The 20,368-nt window shown below is 40.2% G+C and overlaps 1 protein-coding gene and 1 long non-coding RNA gene across 2 annotated transcripts in view; one reads left to right on the top strand and one right to left on the bottom strand.

Annotated features, from left to right (window-relative positions):
• LOC134205476 (vesicle-fusing ATPase 1-like) overlaps positions 1-5,900 on the top strand; it is a 35,353-nt gene extending 29,453 nt beyond the window's left edge. The window contains exon 12 of the mRNA XM_062680751.1: positions 4,379-5,900. Within this exon, the coding sequence (XP_062536735.1) occupies positions 4,379-4,514 (136 nt within the window). The 3' untranslated portion in view covers positions 4,515-5,900. The remainder of the gene's footprint in view (positions 1-4,378) is intronic.
• An 11,824-nt stretch (positions 5,901-17,724) lies between these two features.
• LOC134208140 (uncharacterized) lies at positions 17,725-18,590 on the bottom strand. The gene is made up of 3 exons (XR_009978519.1): positions 18,551-18,590; positions 18,410-18,485; positions 17,725-18,348 (listed from the first exon to the last, which is right to left on the bottom strand). It is a non-coding gene; the product is annotated as an uncharacterized LOC134208140 (long non-coding RNA).
• Between the last annotated feature and the right edge of the window lie 1,778 nt (positions 18,591-20,368).

Genomic DNA, 20,368 nt, shown 5'->3' with positions numbered 1-20,368 from the left:
GCCTTTATCGCTATATCAAACATCGTGGTGATGTTATTTTGTAATTGTACTTACGCTGCCAACTAAACTGCTATTTTTGTTTATGGTAGATAGCTCATTTTTTATGCTCGTTAGCAAAATCTCCATACCTTCGAACGTATCGTGAACTGCATTGGGGTTCACCTGTTGCGCTGAGCGGTGGATAATTCCCGTGTTACTGTTGATTATTTCCGCTAATTTGGTCTGCTGTTCAGTCAGCGCTTTGATCTCATAATTCAATGTTATCAACGTTTGGCATGAATTGCAACAAGGTATAATGTATGAATTAGGATCAATCCTCTTATCCTTTTTCCTTAGAGAACTGCGCTGAACAGTTATTCCTACCCATGCTGCATGGAAGGTACGCGTACACCCAACACAGGTCCACATTACCGCGTCGTCGGTAGAATCGAGTGAGCAAATTTCGCAGTTCATGGCACCAATCAAAATAAACTGTAAACGTGAGCAAAACAAATTAAAATTGAAACGCGTGACCGGGAGTAAAATAAAAATACGTCCACAACGATTGACGACAAAAACACTATAATATAACTCTATAACACTATCTCATCCGACCACGTATTCGCCAAGAATTTAGAGTTCGCAATATACCGTGTCGTCATGTGGTATCGTACGCCTTCGATAGATCCAGGGATGCTATCAGGCAGTGCTCGTCGGTAGTGAGGAGTGATCTTTCAAGCTCGGCAAAGTACGTGTCGGTACCGTGTCCAGCACGAAAAACGTGTTGGCGCTTGTCGAGCCGTCCACTTGATTCGAGTTCGGTGATCAGTCGCCGATTAATAATTCTCTCGAGGAGCTTTGCCATGCAGCTGGTGAGCGAGATTGGCCGGAAGGCATTTGTAAGGCGGTAAGCCGCTCGTACAATGGCCAATCAGCTTGATCGTAGAGCCACTTCTGTCGTGCTGTTCGATGATTCGTCCACCCGGGGATGGACAAGATGATTGGGAGGTGGTCGCTATTATGGGTGTCCGACAGAGTTCGCCATATAAACCTAGGAGCCACACTCTCTGAACAGATGGTCACGTCAATTGGCGAGGCGAGCTGTTGAATGAAAAACAGCCGGGCAGCCGGACGATGGCTGCTTGTTTACGCCGGAGAAAGCACGCAGCGAATACACTTTTATATAATACGATTTTTACCAAACCTTCACTACTCACGCTCACTTTAGCACTTGATATGCTGATCGAATTACGTTACGGCCACGAAAAACTAGGAAAAATTACCTTGTTTGTTTCGAGAGCGCGAACTATACCACCGCACGGGACGGTGTGTCGGCACGTGTGATAGATTAAGGTGGAACAGAGGTCGTCTATTTCCATTTTTTTCCGAGAACGTTGGTTGGCATGAAATATTCAAGAAATTCAGCCAACTTTTCTGACAAAGATGGTTTTAATTCCACATAGGCGTCAATAATGCGAATCTTTCGTATGAGACTTTGAACGAAATGAAAATAGCATCCAAAGTATTTTGTGTCTAGGAGAACGTCCCTAACAGAATTCACAACTGCCTTCTCAAAGTCCATTAATACGTACCGTGGTTTCAAAAGCATGCCATTATTTGTGCAAATGTTCAAAAGAGCCTCGAGAGCTTCTGCATAAATTTCCTGTGTTTTAGAGCTGAGCAAAATGAACACGAGTGGTAGGATCCTTCTACTTGCCTCAAACTCACAGGAGCATGAATTGAACAAATCTGACTGAACTGTTGCGGTGCCCTAGAAAACGTCCCATCGACAAACCAGTTTTCTGCCGCTTGAAGCCGTTGTAGATTGTGAAGCGTTGCGGTTTACAAAAAAAGTTGGCCATTCTTGGTTTTTTGAACTCTTTATTTATAGGACGCAGTTGCTTCTGACGGGCACTATGAACGACCATTTTTTGAGCGAATTTGGTTGCACGAGTTGGCAAAATCTGCGAATTATTGGCAGCCTCTTCCCGTATTACTTACGAAGGAATGTCATATGAGAATACTCGTTAGGTTAGACATTGCGGAATCCGTAAAATTTAGAAAGTTGCCTTCTACAGAAGTCAAAACGAAAATATCGCAGATCAGATTATTTCTGAACTCAACCGCTTTGCAAGTTCCCAGCAATTTCAGTACTTTCGGGAATTCCTTCGGAAGTTCCTCCGGAAGTTGCTCCAGAAATTCCTCCGGAAGTTCCTCCAGGAATTCCTCCGGAAGTTCCTCCAGGAATTCCTCCGGAAGTTCCTCCAGGAATTCCTCCGGAAGTTTCTCCAGGAATTCCTCCGGAAGTTCCTCCAGGAATTCCTCCGGAAGTTCCTCCAGGAATTAATCCGGAAGTTCCTCCAGAAATTCCTCCGGAAGTTCCTCCAGGAATTCCTCCGGAAGTTCCTCCAGGAATTCCTCCGGAAGTTCCTCCAGGAATTCCTCCGGAAGTTCCTCCAGGAATTCCTCCGGAAGTTCCTCCAGGAATTCCTCCGAAAGTTCCTCCAGGAATTCCTCCGGAAGTTCCTCCAGGAATTCCTCCGGAAGTTCCTCCAGGAATTCCTCCGGAAGTTCCTCCAGGAATTCCTCCGGAAGTTCCTCCAGGAATTCCTCCGGAAGTTCCTCCAGGAATTCCTCCGGAAGTTCCTCCAGGAATTCCTCCGGAAGTTCCTCCAGGAATTCCTCCGGAAGTTCCTCCAGGAATTCCTCCGGAAGTTCCTCCAGGAATTCCTTCGGAAGTTCCTCCAGGAATTCCTCCGGAAGTTCCTCCAGGAATTCCTTCGGAAGTTCCTCCAGGAATTCCTCCGGAAGTTCCTCCAGGAATTCCTCCCGAAGTTTCTCCAGGAATTCCTCCGGAAGTTCCTCCAGGAATTCCTCCGGAAGTTCCTCCAGGAATTCCTCCGGAAGTTCCTCCAGGAATTCCTCCGGAAGTTCCTCCAGGAATTCCTCCGGAAGTTCCTCCAGGAATTCCTCCGGAAGTTCCTCCAGGAATTCCTCCGGAAGTTCCTCCAGGAATTCCTCCGGAAGTTCCTCCAGGAATTCCTCCGGAAGTTCCTCCAGGAATTCCTCCGGAAGTTCCTCCAGGAATTCCTCCGGAAGTTCCTCCAGGAATTCCTCCGGAAGTTCCTCCAGGAATTCCTCCGGAAGTTCCTCCAGGAATTCCTCCGGAAGTTCCTCCAGGAATTCCTCGGAAGTTCCTCCAGGAATTCCTCCGGAAGTTCCTCCAGGAATTCCTCCGGAAGTTCCTCCAGGAATTCCTCCGGAAGTTCCTCCAGGAATTCCTCCGGAAGTTCCTCCAGGAATTCCTCGGAAGTTCCTCCAGGAATTCCTCCGGAAGTTCCTCCAGGAATTCCTCCGGAAGTTCCTCCAGGAATTCCTCCGGAAGTTCCTCCAGGAATTCCTCCGGAAGTTCCTCCAGGAATTCCTCCGGAAGTTCCTCCAGGAATTCCTCCGGAAGTTCCTCCAGGAATTCCTCCGGAAGTTCCTCCAGGAATTCCTCCGGAAGTTCCTCCAGGAATTCCTCCGAAAGTTCCTCCAGGAATTCCTCCGGAAGTTCCTCCAGGAATTCCTCCGGAAGTTCCTCCAAGAATTCCTCCGGAAGTTCCTCCAGGAATTCCTCCGGAAGTTCCTCCAGGAATTCCTCCGGAAGTTCCTCCAGGAATTCCTCCGGAAGTTCCTCCAGGAATTCCTCCGGAAGTTCCTCCAGGAATTCCTCCGAAAGTTCCTCCAGGAATTCCTCCGGAAGTTCCTCCAGGAATTCCTCCTGAAGTTCCTCCAGGAATTCCTCCTGAAGTTCCTCCAGGAATTCCTCCGGAAGTTCCTCCAGGAATTCTTCCGGAAGATCCTCCAAGAACGTACGTTTCATCATCAAATAGTATAATTCTCACGGTCATAGAGGTAAATCTTGCAAATTATTTGAATCAAATTTTCAGATTCAATCATAACCAAATTCCTTATGGTAGGCGTGCCAGTTTGGGGTCGTTCATAAATTACATTGTGGAGGGATTACAGTGCATACATTTGATATGGTCCGGGTTCAGCCAAACCGCACCAAGCGGCTTTTTGACTGTCTTGTGATATTTTGTTCGAACAAGGACAGTGGAAATCGTTTCATATAAATTCAAGCATGCATTTGCAGTATGATATCCTCAGTAATGGCGTTGAGGGATATCCTATACGATTTGCGATCAATTAAATCTGCTAAACGAAAGTTTAGGCAGAAAAATGGGTAATTTTTCGTTGGCGCTTGGTGTGATTTGGCTGAACCCCGACCATATACAAAAAACACGTGCCATAGGGGGTTGGGTAAATCTGTTACCATATTTGTATCACCTCGTTTAATTAAATTACATCACAATCTATAACTTAAATAATAATAATAATTTCCTTCTGTTTTCAGAGTATTTGTGGGTATCAAAAAGCTGCTCGACCTTGTCGACCTAACCAAGCAGATTGACCCATCACAGCGCGTGAACAAATTCCTCTCCAAACTGGAGGAGGAAGGAGCGCTCGATGCCGGAACATCCATCCATTAACTTATAACCGGAGGGTAGCTATGGGATCTAAGTATTATCTCTTTCAACGACGTATTCTAAGGGAGGGCTCGGAAACGAAAAAAAAACAATAAAGTACACCACCGCCTCTCACACAATTCCCAAGTTGGATAGTGAACACCAAAGGAGCGAGAGGCGTGTTTAAAACTAATACTCTAATATATATTAGTCTTGTACTTTAATAGTAATGCGTACTAATTACAACGTTCTATGGCGCGTTGCTTTGAAAACGCTATCAATTATATACAGCTAAATTGTTGGTCTTTACAAAAAGAGAACACATACACACACGACAAGAATAGATATATTGACAAGGTTTTCTTCTACGCTAAGATTATTGCACTAGTGATTTCCTAAAGAGAATCGTTCAATCAAAGATGAACGTCGAAATGCTTCTGTGCTGCATGTTCAATAATCTCAGATGAGTGCTATCAATTTCGGTTGTTGTGAATATATGCTATAATATTAAGCATGGAGTGTGAATTTAGTATCAGAGGATTAGTTCCACATTGTTTTACTTTCAGAACAGCTGTTAGACCCTACAGTGTTTCTTGTTTGTAAAATATCATATGATACATCAATCGACGTTGAGAGTCTGCATTAAGTTTGTTATCGGTGTGCATGAATTTCCGTTATTTAATTGTATCAAAGCGTAGAGAAACTAATATTTAGCTGTGATTCATCAATGGTTTTGATGATTCGCACCTTGGTTACCCTTCGTGATTCGCCAATAAGTAGGAAAAGTAGGATTGCTGAAATAAGTTAGGTCCTTACAAATAATTAAATCGCAGTTGAAACTCATTTGAAGCTTAATGTATCTACTACAGCTGATTCGATTTACAAATTAATTATAGGAATGATAGTTAAACTTATACAAAACAAATCGTCGTACTGTTGAGCCGATATATAAAAGAATGAAAGTGATTTAGTAACTAAATTTTGTTAAACTATTTCAGAAGTTTATTAAGTTGTCGCCACATTCCATACCTAGATTTACGCTATCCAATGAAGCGGAAGTCATCCAAATGTAGTCTTACGCCATTTATCGAATGCAATTTTTATTCTAATTATTCAATGTTGTGTTATAATATCAGCTTCACAGAACAGCGAATTTCAGGGACTTTTCTTTCATTGTACAGTTTGATCTAGTTAGGCTATGTAGGTTTTGTGTTCAACAGTTTGTTTATTTATGCAAAAATTGTTTTGCGCTTTATCTGAAATAAGTCAGATATTTTACTAAATTTGTATCTTTAGTTACAGTGAGGAACTGAATTGTTACCCAGAGTAAGGATGCAAAACAAAATATTCGATTGATTCGGTTTAGGAATACTAATTAGATATTGTAAAATAAACCTGTTATGACAACCACATGCTACTCAAATTATTTATGAAAGAAATTTACAGTTTCTAAATCGTAAAAAGTCATGACGATTCATCAATGGCGAAAAGAACACACAACACACTTGAACGAGCATTGCTTGAACTCCTATTCACAGCGACTTCTTCTGTTCAGATCTTGAAAGCTCCACGTTCCATACATGATTGCCGTGATTGCCGTCGAAGATAATGTTATGCGTGATTTCTTCAACACCCCAGCCGTGATGTCGTACGATTTCCATAAGGTGGACAATCGCAGTGTAACCTAAGTTCTATCAGATATGGATTGGATGTACATCATCGACAGGTATGCCACAAAAAAGTCCGTCCGATATCTCTACCTACCCGAAAGGCCTTGTATCCCGGAGCAACGTTAACAGTCATGAAGCGGTCATTCGACGCAGCAGAAAGCAAAATCGGGTATGTGGGACGAAGTCGATGGAACGATTGGTTTGACGAAGAGTGCAAACATATTCTGGAGGAGACCAATACAGCGCTGGCGGTCGCGCTGCAGCAAGGAACCCGGAACGTGGAACGTCTTTTTTATGAGAAGAAACGCCGCCTTGAATAAGTGGAGTGCGAGAAGATTGATCAGCTGTGTCGTTCTCAAGAATCACGCAAGTTTTATCAGAAGTATTCAGCAAAGGCTTCGTGCCGCAAGCCGAGATGTGAAGGGATAAGGATGGGAGCATCTTGACGAACGAACGTGTGGAGATCTCAAGATGGAAGCAGTACTATTAGGAACACTTAAATGGCGCTGAGCGCACAGGTATTGAAACTCAAGGCAGCGGAGGAGATGACTACGTCAGCGGAAGATGTACATCAACCCGAATCTTGAGGGAAGTTAAGGCTGCCATCCAACAGCTAAAAACCAATAAAGCGGCTGGTAAGGATGGTATCGGAGCTGAACTCATTAGGATGGGCCCGGAAAAGCTGGTCACTTGCCTGTACAAACTGATTATCAAAATCTGGGAAACTGAACAGCCATTGGAGGAGTGGAAGGAAGGGGTCATACGACTCATCTACAAGAAAAGCGATAAGCTGGAGTGTGAGAACTTTGTGATATCCCAGATCATCTTCCGTGGCTTGTAACCAATACTAATCAAAAGCTCCTCCAAGAACACTTAATAAATTACTTCGCAAACTCTACAGAAATTACCACGAGGACTCTTCAGATATTTCTCCAGAATTCCTTCCGAATTTACATGAAATTCCACTAAACCCTCCCCCGGGAATTCTTCCAGAAAGGATTTGTTGGAGAACACCTTATGGAACTTAAATTGCGAAATTTAGATCAAGAAAATCTAACGCGCATTTCTTTGGGAATTCTTCCAGAACTTCCTAGCCCTAAATTCCTCAAAGGATTCTCTAGGAAAGTCGTTTACAAATTAATTATCATGGAAATTATTTCTCCGGATATTTGTTTAGGAATTCTTAGGAACTCCTTCACAACTTCCTCCAAGAACCTTCCCAGCAAATCTTACGGAAACTTCTCCAGAATTTATCCAAGAACTCGCCCAGAAAACGTTTCAGGATTTTTTTCCGGGAAATTTCCTTGAAAATTCCTCCGAAATATGACCGCTTTTTCTTTGAATACTTCTTCAGAAATTCTCCGAGAATTCTCTAAAAAATACCTTCAATAATATCCACGAGAATACCTTCAAGGACTCTTCCTGAAATATCTCAAAATGTCACCCTGAGGATTTCTCTTGAAAATTCCTCAAGGAACTCCTCCGGGAAATTCCGCTTTTATGAATAATTCACGACTGAATTTTTGTGGGAATATCCGGAGGAGTTCATAAAAGATTTTGATAAATAATGCATTAAGTATATCTTAAAGAAATTCGCAAAGGAAATCCGGATTTGAAACTCAGGAGAATTTTTTATATAAACTCTTGAATGAATTTTGTGTGGATTTCCCGATTGACTTTTAGGATAAATTTACGAAGAAATTCCTAAAAGAGTTTTTGTGGAAATTCTAGAAGTTCGTTTATGAAGAATTAAAAAAATAAACGATTGTCGCTTTTTCTTTAGAAACTTCTTTAGAAATTCTCCGAGAATTCTTTCAAAAATACCTACAATAATATCCGCGAGAATTCCTTCAAGGACTCTTCCAGAAATATCTCAAAATGTTCCCCTGGGGATTTCTCTTGAAAATTCCTCAAGGAACTCCTCCGGGAAATCCCTCTTTTATGAACAATTCACGACGGAATTTTTGTGGGAATATCCGGAGGAGTTCATAAAAGATTTTGATAATTAATGCATGAAGTATATCTTGAAGAAATTTGCAAAGGAAATCCGGAATTGAAACTCAGAAGAATTTTTTATATAAACTCTTGAATGAATTTTGTGTGGATTTCCCGATTGACTTTTAGGATAAATTTACGAAGAAATTCCTAAAAGAGTTTCTGTGGAAATTCTAGAAGTTCGTTTATGAAGAATTAAAAAAATAAACGATTGTCGCTTTTTCTTTAGAAACTTCTTTAGAAATTCTCCAAGAATTCTCTCAAAATACCTACAATAATATCCTATAATAGAATTCCTTCAAGAACTCTTCCAGAAATATCTCAAAATGTTCCACTGAGAAATTCTCTTGAAAATTCCTCAAGGAACTCCTCTGGAAATCCTCTTTTATGAACAATTCACGACGGAATTTTTGTGGAATATCCGGAGGAGTTCATAAAAGATTTTGATAATTAATGCATGAAGTATATCTTGAAGAAATTTGCAAAGGAAATCCGGAATTGAAACTCAGAAGAATTTTTTATATAAACTCTTGAATGAATTTTGTGTGGATTTCCCGATTGACTTTTAGGATAAATTTACGAAGAAATTCCTAAAAGAGTTTCTGTGGAAATTCTAGAAGTTCGTTTATGAAGAATTAAAAAAATAAACGATTGTCGCTTTTTCTTTAGAAACTTCTTTAGAAATTCTCCGAGAATTCTTTCAAAAATACCTACAATAATATCCGCGAGAATTCCTTCAAGGACTCTTCCAGAAATATCTCAAAATGTTCCCCTGGGGATTTCTCTTAAAAATTCCTCAAGGAACTCCTCCGGGAAATCCCTCTTTTATGAACAATTCACGACGGAATTTTTGTGGGAATATCCGGAGGAGTTCATAAAAGATTTTGATAATTAATGCATGAAGTATATCTTGAAGAAATTTGCAAAGGAAATCCGGAATTGAAACTCAGAAGAATTTTTTATATAAACTCTTGAATGAATTTTGTGTGGATTTCCCGATTGACTTTTAGGATAAATTTACGAAGAAATTCCTAAAAGAGTTTCTGTGGAAATTCTAGAAGTTCGTTCATGAAGAATTAAAATAAAAGGGATTGTCGGTTTCCAAACAATTTTTAAACGGAATTCTGAAATATTTTCAGACCGAAATATTATAGTACGTACTGACAAAGAAGTTTTTTTTTATTCTTTCGTTTATTTTGGAGATCTTCGTTACGAAGTTCTAAGAAAAACTTCTTGAATTCCTGAAGAATAACTTCCTTAGTGTCCTAATATGGCCGATATAAATATTAAATTTATTTTATGTCACCCAATTTTCCAAAAATATCAGGGGGGTGCAAAAAAATTTTTGTGAAGGTTTTTATTTTTTAAAATTTTGAACATTATGTATCACTGTTTCAGAAATATTTCGAAAACTCGCGAAGGTAGCCATTCTGACTAGTGCTTCCATGTCGATCCCAATTTTGCAATCTGATGATATCAGACTGTCAAGATATTGAAATCTTTCGATCGTTCGACTACTTCAAAGTTTGAGGGGCTGTTCTCGATGACACTCAACCACAGCCCGTAACGCTGGGTAGATACCTTTGCAAAGTGTTACGGTGTAAGATCTACCACGGTCACATTGTCAGCTACCATTGTCTCGACTTCCCTGGGCATAAAAGTATCATCGTGTTAGCCTCATGATATACGAATGCAGAAATGGTAACTTGGCTCAGAAACCTTGCAGTTAATAACTGTGGTGCCTTATGAAAAGTAAGCTGCGAGACGGCCCTGTCCCAGTGTGGGGATGTAATTCAAATAAGAAGAAGAAGAAGGGCCGCTCTAGCAGCCTCCCACCATAGAGCAATCGAACGACTTCGACTCAGAAGATGATACTGCTCTACCAACGCAACAGTGCTCTACTATGTAGAATAAACTGAATGACCTGGTTGTACACTCCCACTCATCAACGTCAGCAAGACCAAATCGCTGTATATGAACAACTCCAACTCCACGGTAGCCGGGAAAACAGTGGAGAAGGTCGAAAACCAATCGGAGATTGGAGATCCAATCGGCCCAGGCAATGCACCAAACCTCGAATACACAACTCTAACGTGAAATCTGTGATGTTATTCGCCAGTGAGACTTGGTGCGTATTAGAAGAGTTCATATAAACTTGCAAGTATGCATCAGCTGATGTCTACGTTTTACAGCTCGGGCCTGGTAGCCTCACAACTGGATCCCGAATGCTGAGCCCCATCGACAATGCCATCGGGGAAGATTCTTAAGATGATTTGAGACCCCTTCTGAGACCCCCCTTAGAATGGGGGACTCCCATACAAATGGAACACCAATTTCTTCATAGCTCGAGAATGAATCAAGAAAATGGAACCAAATCTAGCATGTAGAGGTTTTGGAAGGGAAGATATGTTCCAGTGGTGGTTCGAAACTCCTCCCCCTTCTGGAAAGAGGAGCTCCCATACAAATGAAGCATACATTTCTGTATAACTCGAGAACTATGAATTTTAGGCGAAACGAAGTTCGTCAGGTCTGCTAGTATATCATAAAACAAGTGGAACTTTAACTCTCAAAAATCAAGGTTGTTTTCAGTGTATCGTACCTTTGCTTGGAGTAAGGTATTTGAAGGCGAATCTGCAACCAGACACCTGAGAAGAGATATCAGATCGTGCCTCAGATGAGCCACAATTACCCCGCAGCACACCCGTGTATGTTTCTTGCATGGGTGAATTTAGCGTCCTATATCCTGTCTATGGGTTTGTCCATACATATTAGGGTGGTTCAAAAAATCGATTTTGCTCCACAGTGCTCATCTGATTCTTCACCATGTTCTGAGTGTCCTCTGAAAATTTGAGCACATTTGGATTAAAACTGATTTAGCACAAGCCGTTTCAAGTTTGCATGCAAATTAGTATGGGGAAATTTATTTTTTCATTATACTGTTAATGACGCTTCCCCATTAAGCGCAGGTTAAAAGAAAACCTACATAGCTAAAAGGAATACTCAACAGCTTTCACCCAGCGAAAATCGCATGTTGATTAATCGCCCCAAGAATTAGTAATCGAATTTAATCTATACCGTGGTTTTCTGGAGCTAATTGCATAACCCATTAACAGGCAACATTGCTGCTCGTGGCGCGAAAGATAGCACACACAAATTCAGGCTACTATGTTGCACTGCACATTTCAGTGATGCCCTCAAAGAAGTTTAACGATCATGACTAAAGATTTGCAACCTGCCTTAAAATCGATTACTAATTATTGGGGCGATTAATTAACATGCGATTTTCGTTAGGTGAAAGCTGTTGAGTATTCCTTTTAGCTATGTAGGTTTTCTTTTAACCTGCGCTTAATGGGGAAGCGTCATTAACAGTATAATGAAAAAATAAATTTCCCCATACTAATTTGCATGCAAACTTGAAACGGCTTGTGCTAAATCAGTTTTAATCCAAATGAGCTCAAATTTTCAGAGGACACTCAGAACATGGTGAAGAATCAGATGAGCACTGTGGAGCAAAATCGATTTTTTGAACCACCCTAATACATATGCTGATATGACGTGCTCCACCGATTCTACTTCGGACTTCATCTATGTATTCCGTATATGTAGCCCGGGAGGTCTGCAATTCCGAACCTATTTCCAAAAAAAAACAAATTTTCTTCAAAAATAAGTTTCAGTATTTTTTTATTTATATAAAATTTTGTGTTAAATTCACTACTGGTGAAAAATATGTTACGAATATTTATATTCTTTGTTTTTTTTCAAACGTTTTTTGCTATAATTTTTCATTATTATTTCAAATTATGCACGGAATAATTGCATTTTGGACTTTTTTTTTCGTTTCCTAGTTTTCTTTTTATTCCCCCCTCCCCCCCCTCGTACCTTCCAAGAGCTGTCGGACACAAAATAAATTTAATATTTGTATCGGCCTAACTAAATATCAGGTGCATTTTGTTTAAAAAAATTTTGTTTTGTTTGAAAACAAAGAATTTAGTGGATCCCCAACGTACAATTCAGGCTGAATAAGTTACTTTTTAGCTGAAATAGCCTATTTTTTTATTAAATAAATTTTTCAATTCAAAATGTCAAAGTAAAGAACCATTAATTCAGTCTTATAAGTGCCCTTTTCCAATTTAAGTTAGCTTTGTGGGACACAAGCCTGTCTAGTAGACCTCTACATGTTTTCGAAATTGATACTTTTTATACCGGTCAGCCCAGCTGAAAATTTGTCATAAATTTACACGTCAGGATTTCTTCAAACAAGTTGTTCGAGCAAAGAAGCTTTAATTTCTCATGTTACTACGATGCACTCGATGGTAGAAGCATAAAGAAATATGGTGTAATGAACAGATTTGAAAGTCGTTTGTTGTAAGCATCAAATATCATCGAAAACCAAAGTTCTTTGTTCGAACAACTTGTTTGAAGCAAGGATGTTAACGATCATTCAGTAATTTGCGTTCGATCATTTAGTAGTTTGTCAATAACACATTGCAGAATTCAACTAATAACGGAGTTGGAGCGCTAGTTGCAGTAACTCAAACTAAATGATTGGAGTTTTGTTATCATTTAGTCTAAGTTACTGAAACTATAGCTATAACTCCGTTACTAGTTGAATTCAAACAACGAACCATTAGGCAGAGTTGTAGAAAAACCTTCGCATTAAAAGTCCACCATACAACATATTTTGAAATTCAGCTTCTGGAATGTGTTATTGACAAACTACTAAATGATCGAACGCAAATTACTGAATGATCGTTAACATCCTTGGTTTGAAGAAATCCTATCCTGTAAATTTATGACAAGTGTTCAGCTTTTGATTTTTAAGAATTTGACGGCGAATCTCACATTGGCATTTATATTACTCAAATGTCCTGGGTCAAAAGAGGAATAATAATATAAGCATTGATTTGTGCTCAATTTTATAGAACAACGACGTTTAGGGGAAACATTGAAAATCACTTTAACATAGTCAAAACGTGAACGAAGCGAATTGCGATGTTCACAAGACTCAAGAAGATCAAACCATTAGCTTCCGTTTAGAGATTGTTGCGATGATTTTTAGCGTTTATAACTCTCGTTAGATTTTTTTCAAAATTGAAAATAGCGCAAAAACACTAATCGACTTGAGCCACCTCGAAATTTTATCCGCATTAGCTGAAAATCTGACAGGATGCTAATTTAGCATAAGAATTGTGATTCTGGGCTGACCGGTTGGCGGTTTGAACTGAAATAATCTTATGTTACACATCTGATAACACAGCTCAACAAGATTTTGTCCCTAACACCAAATAGTGTGTCCCTAGTAGATTTTTGCTCCCTGAATCCGAATCTGACTTCAGATTTGCTCTAACACGTCGAGATATAGCTCAATAAATGTCGTAAAATCAATGATTTTGAGCATTTTGGAACAGCCATCGTTAACCCTATAAAAATAATTACTAGTCAATCAAGATCCAAAACGGATCACAAACATCTAATCTCCCGAAATGTGGTGCATTTTGAACAAGTTATACATAATAAGTGTGATTTATCTACAATTTTAGAAAGTGAAAGTTATTTAAAAATATGTTTTATGCAAGCCACCTTCGAAAGACTTGTATACAAGCCTGGTTATTTTCTGTAAACGGTTTTGAGAGGAAAGTAACAAGAATTCAGTATAATTGTTTGTCCATGCAAAAAAATAATATGTTTTCATTGAATTAAGTTCTATTGAATGTAAATATGATATTGTATTTCCACTGGCGCGATAAATTTTCAATAGTATTATTATAATTGCTCAAGAGATATGGTGTATTTACTGTCAATTGAAGCACCTTTATTATCTTCATTCGAATAAAGCGATTATGAGAACTGTACGCTGTTTCATTTGGATTATTTCTGCTATTTATGATTATTCCAATATTCCTATGATAGAAATTTGGACGGAAAACTATCAATTAGCAAAATCAATCAACGATTCGTTGCATTCGATCGTTCTTGTGTATGATTGCATACAAGCTGAAGCGACGTTGACGGCTACGCAACAGAAACCGCAAAACGTCAACAACCCACCCGTGCGTGGGGGACGTTTTATTTGATTCGCGTTGAAAACGCTGCAATAATCCCAATGCAATTTCTTTTATCTATGGTCAGTTTATAACAGTGAAACGGGAAAAAGTTCACTAGTTTTATCAATCTTTGTTGTGTGCTAAGACACAAAGTTATGCGCCAGAAAAAAAAACCTGGGCTCCACTCCACTTGTGTGCTGTTCAACATGTTACAGTTACCCGAGCATATGGTTGGATGATCCGCCAATTCTGATATTTCTCTAATTTAACAAAACAACGGCATGAATGAGAAAATTTACGATGAAGATACAAAATGTTTAAGTTTCAACTTATTTTCCGAGTGCTGGAATGTATTTTATTAGTCAATGTGGCTTGAATGCTCTGGTAGGGGATCTAGTAGAGGATTTGAATTTGTTCAAATTGCAATCCGATTTGTTTCCTTGTTGATTAAAAGAAAGGAACGTTCTGGATCATCATGGTCGCACTGTATTCTAGCATAGCACAATTGCAACATGATAACATTTACAGATAACGTGTGGTTATTGAAAGTTGGTTGATCGATCGAGGAAAAAAACACCCAGAAATCGAGCAGAATAACATTTTAGGAGGCGGAGAAATGTTGAGCATAAAATGAAAAAAAAAAATTTTTTAATTAAAAGTCGAATGAAACATATATTTACAAACTGACTAGTATCTCTAAACTTCATTCAACATTTTCATATCCCAGTTCCTCTGGCCGCATGTTGTTGAATTTTTGGTGGCTTCGAACTGGTGGTGATGGCGTTTGCATGCAAGATTTTGAAACGGACTTGCATGGAATATTTTTAAATTAAATTCACTGAACTTAAATTCAAGGAAAACCGAGTAGAAAACAATTGTAACGTGTAAATCTGATGGAAATTCATTAGATTAGATATGCTTATACAGTTTCGGGTATTGATTGACCTAAAATTATGTTTATATACTTCATGAAAGTCTTTCGAAAAATGAAAATTTCTTCAAATTAGCGGTATTAATCTAGCTATATCTCAAAATTTGGACGTGTTAGAGCATATCTGAGGACAGATTCGGATTCACCGAGCCAAAATCTACTAAAGACACATCAATTGGTTCTGAGGACCCGCGAAAGGTTAAATTTTGTTCCCCTGTGTAATACATCATGCAGTCAATAAAAGTAGGTTTTTCAATTATTTTCCGCTAGCGTAATAAAAGTAAAGTCTTCCAAATAAGTATTTTTCAAACACACTCGTCATTCATACTAAAATTTTCTACTATTCCAAAAGTTTAAACAAAAGAAATAATTTCATAATAGAAATTTGTTGGCAGCACTACCCACGTACATGTTAAGCATGTGTGCTATTTGTTTGACAGACTGAGACATTTAACTGAATGGCAGCACAATCAAAACCATTTTTATGCGGTCGAAATGGGATTGCACTAGGAAATTTTTGTTAACTGGAACCGAAATAAACTTTCGAATTTGACCGAAATGATAGTTATTCTGCATGAAGTCACAGATAAGCCATCCAGTTATCCAAGAAATGGCTTGAGCTCAGGAACAAAGATTTGCAGTCCTGTTTTAAGTATGGTACATGCTCCTTGTGGCACAGAGAAAGGATACGTAGACGATTCCGATTTGAAATATGGAACATGCTCTGTGCAGTACAAAGAACAGAATGCGTCCACAGCATATGTTCTTGGTCATCCAAGAAATCCTTGGAGTAAGGCCTTTTTATCTACAAGCGTAACTAAAGATAAATTTTCCGGTTTCAAATATGGTACATGCTCTCTGTAGTACAAAGAACAGAATGTGTTCTTAGCATATGTTCTTGACCATCCAAGAAATCCCTGGAGTAAGGCCTTTTGATCTACACGCGTAACTAAAGATCAATTTTCCGGTTTCAAATATGGTACATGCTCTCTGTAGTACAAAGAACAGAATGCGTTCACAGCATATGTTCATGGTCATCCAAGAAATCTCTGGAGTAAGGCCTTTCGATACACACGCGTAACTAAAGATTAGTTTTCCGGTTTCAAATATGGTACATGCTTTCTGTAGTACAAAGAACAGAATGTGTTCACAGCATATGTTCTTGGTCATCCAAAAAAATCCTGGAGTAAGGCCTTTCGATCTAAACGCGGAACAAAAGATCAATTTTCCGGTTTCAAATATGGTACATGCTCTCTTCATAATGGGTACATTACATATTCAGAACAGGCTTTTGGATCGTTGGTTACGCGTGTCGACCTGAAGGCCTCCACTTCAGGTATTTCTTGGATATCCGCGAACGGCTTTCATACACAGATTCTGTTATATGTACCACAATGGGTACATTACATTTACAAAACAAGTCTGTAGATCATTGGTTACGCGTGTAGATCTGAAGGTCTTCACTTCAGGGATCTCTTGGATAACCGTGAAGATCTTCCATACGCACATTATATCATATGTACCACAACGGGTACATTATATTTACAAAACAGGCCTGTAGATCATTGGTTATGCCCGTAGACCTGATGGCCTTCACTTCAGGGATTTCTTGGATAACCGTGAAGATCTTCCATATGCAGATTCTATCATATATACCACAATGGGTACATTACATTTACAAAACAGGCCTGTAGATCATTGGTTATGCCTGTAGACCTGATGACCTTCACTTCAGGGATTTCTTGGATAACCGTGAAGATCTTCCATATGCAGATTCTATCATATCTAGACCAACATTTGGAAAGGGCGTAACAGCCAAAATTTATTTCATTTGATTCCTCGTCTACATATATAGCTATATATGTGGACGAAGAATCAGAAGGAATAAATTTTGGCTGTTACGCCCTTTTCAAATGTTGGTCTAGAATTATTGTAACTAATGCGGCAGCCCTCACTTCGGCACACATGAGACTCTGTAGCGTTTGCTACAATCTGCGAAAATAGGATAGAGGATTAGGATAGAACATAATTATAACACATAGCTTTCTCCATACGCTAATTTGTTTCACGTACGCCAAATGGTAGGCCAGCAAAAGTGAAACGACACTGATCGATTACCATAAAACGATAGGTCGCGATTTCCGCCGCGTTCGATTTCGCGAGATCAAGGTCGGGTCCAAGGAAGTTTTCGGGAAGATTGGGAAAGAGAGAGTCGTGGCTGCACCCGAAATTGCACGAAGAGCCAGCGGTCAAATTAATATCTCGCAATTGTCCAATCGGTCGAAAAAATTCACGGTAAGAGGTCACGCATACTTATGACGACGCAACAAGACGTCATTTCATCATCATCGGTAGTTTACGCTATCCTCCACCAGAGTCGCGATGGTAGCTAAAGGGTCGCGCAACATAAATTCAAACTCAAGACAAAATAATCAAACTAAAACGATTCCGAAGCAACGTAGAAACACTCAAACTGTATTTAACGGATAGGATAATATAAATAACATATATTACATTACGAAGAGTCTAGCAAAGAACGGTTTATTTCACATTTAAACGGTAAGTGTTTATTTAACAAAGCATGCTTATAATGTTGTAGATTTCTTCCTCTCCTCTTTAACCTATCCTATACTATCTGTGTGCGTTTTAACTACTCTATCTGTGCTGTTGTGCTTGTTTCTTCATTACCAGCGATGTGACATCGATGCAGCAACGAAACGGCTAATGCTGTTGCACCCGGGTGTCTAATCTGATTGGGTTGGGTGGGCGGCCATAAATTACGGTACGTGCGCACGTTCTAGTTTCTCGCCGACACCCAACCTCAATTCATCCAAAGTTCGAACTTTTTAGCAAGTCATGCTCTTCAACCTACGGTTGGCACAAAAAACTTCTCCGTGGCGTCCTCAGCGGACGCCACACTTCACGCAAGAATAATTGGTCCGGACTCACCAGATGGTTACTGCTTCTGTATCCTGCGCTGCTGTTACCGCCGCTGGCGGTTGACGATTGAGGGCCACCACGTGGGCCAATGAATGGCAGTTGGCGACTTCCACGTGTCTCGAATGGCGGCTTGGTCGATGGTGGCAATGGACAACCACACTCCCCACTGAAGCGATATAAGGACGAATCGCTTCCCACCGGACAAGATGACGGTTGCCGGGGTCTTTCGTCCGGGGGATTCCGCTGACCTGGCGTTTGGAAGGAAATATAGCCGTCGGCTATTCGAAACAATTACAACCATGCACATATTTCTACACATAGCACAAATTAACTAATTACCTGGCCTAGATCGATTTTAAGCACACAAATCTAGCCTACGACGCACACTATATTGACTTGCACAATTCAACTAGAACTAAACGAGGAGAATATAATTAAATACAAGTAATTAAGTTTAACCACGTTACTTTCAAAGCTTACAAATTGAAAAACGACACACGAACAAAGCAAGACACTTCCACTGTTACTGCGGTTCGGACGAAAGTGAGCGAAACCGTGATCCTCAGATTAAGGAACGTGACCTCGCCGAATTCAATTCGGTTTTCCCGCGAATCTTTTCGACCGATTGGACAATTGCGAGATATTAATTTGACCGCTGGCTCTTCGTGCAATTTCGGGTGCAGCCACGACTCTCTCTTTCCCAATCTTCCCGAAAACTTCCTTGGACCCGACCTTGATCTCGCGAAATCGAACGCGGCGGAAATCGCGACCTATCGTTTATGGTAATCGATCAGTGTCGTTTCACTTTTGCTGGCCTACCATTTGGCGTACGTGAAACAAATTAGCGTATGGAGAAAGCTATGTGTTATAATTATGTTCTATCCTAATCCTCTATCCTATTTTCGCAGATTGTAGCAAACGCTACAACTCCCCTCCTCATAACCTCAGGGTCGGCATACTCGCTTGACTCTTCGCGACCAAGAAAACACTTGAATACCGTTTTGCAGTTTAACCCACTTTATTTTACATAGCTTTTGGTACCTTCACTCCCACTTTCTTAACCGGCTATCTCCTACCTTCTCACTATCTTTTTTTTGTTCCGCTTCTTCTGTTGACGGGGCCCCTTCACCGTTTCACCACCTTCACACGCCTTTCCTCCGTTTCTCCTCCAAGCAGACGATGATCGCTTGTCCCTTCGCAGCGGAGCTGCTCCTTGACCGAGTCGCTCGGGGATGGGTTCGACGGCGTCACGGCCCTTCAAGCAAAATGGCGGCTACCACGGACAAGGCTTCTGCGGACCTTCTCGAGCAGGAATTGCGGCTCGGAACTTAGTACCGCGCTAGTGGCCGGAACTATAACTCGTCACTGGACGTTCTTCGAGCCCACACGGTCCGGAAACACAGGTAACAACCAAGGAAAATTCAACCGAAGAACAAAAAGGGGTCCTGGATGGCTTCTTCAACTTCACAGCTTTCACTGTCTCACAAGGCTTCCCTTCCACTTGCTTCTAATTGATGCTTTCTTTAAATGTTTAGACGTCTGTCGTGTTTGGATATCGCTTTCAAAATCATTCCAAGCAATGGCGCATCTCCTTTTCATACCCTCGACCTAGCTCATTTCCCCTCCAAGGTTTTCGCTCATCATGGCGTCTTCTACGCCACCCCCCAATGGCCGCCCAGTTTTCCGTGATCCTACAACTGGTGGTGAATAGCGGAACTGTGTGTGGTGTGGCTGCATCCTTTCCGGTGGGTGATGGGTGGTTGTGATGCTTCACGCATATTCAAATGTGTTTTTTGGTATCTTACTACATTTATAATACGGAACAAAAACGCGAAAATCTCACACATCTCGAAATGACAGACACACCACATGTTACAATATGTACCACAATGGGTGCATTACATTTACAAAACAGGCCTGTAGATCATTGGTTACGCGTGTAGACCTGAAGGCCTTCACTTCAGGGATTGCTTGGATAACCACGAAGATTTTCCATATGCAGATTCTGTTATTTGTACCACAATGGGTACATTACATTTACAAAACAGACCTGTAGATCATTGGTTACGCGTAAAAATCTGAATGCTCCCACTTCAGGTGTTTCTTGGATAACCGCGACATGCTCCATAAACATATTCTATTCTATGTTTCCCAATGTACACATATCATATTCAGAACAGGTCAATATTAGTTGAATTTATGTTATTTTTATTTACACGGTATGATACCGCATAAAATAATAATTTGGTGTACTTGTAGAAATCGCACACCAATACCAACAGATTCATTTGACAGCAA

This window comes from Armigeres subalbatus, chromosome 1 (assembly GCF_024139115.2).
Source record: "Armigeres subalbatus isolate Guangzhou_Male chromosome 1, GZ_Asu_2, whole genome shotgun sequence".
NCBI lineage: Eukaryota > Metazoa > Arthropoda > Insecta > Diptera > Culicidae > Armigeres > Armigeres subalbatus.
Note: the sequence above shows the minus strand (reverse complement) of the source record. Positions and strands in the feature narration are given on the sequence as shown.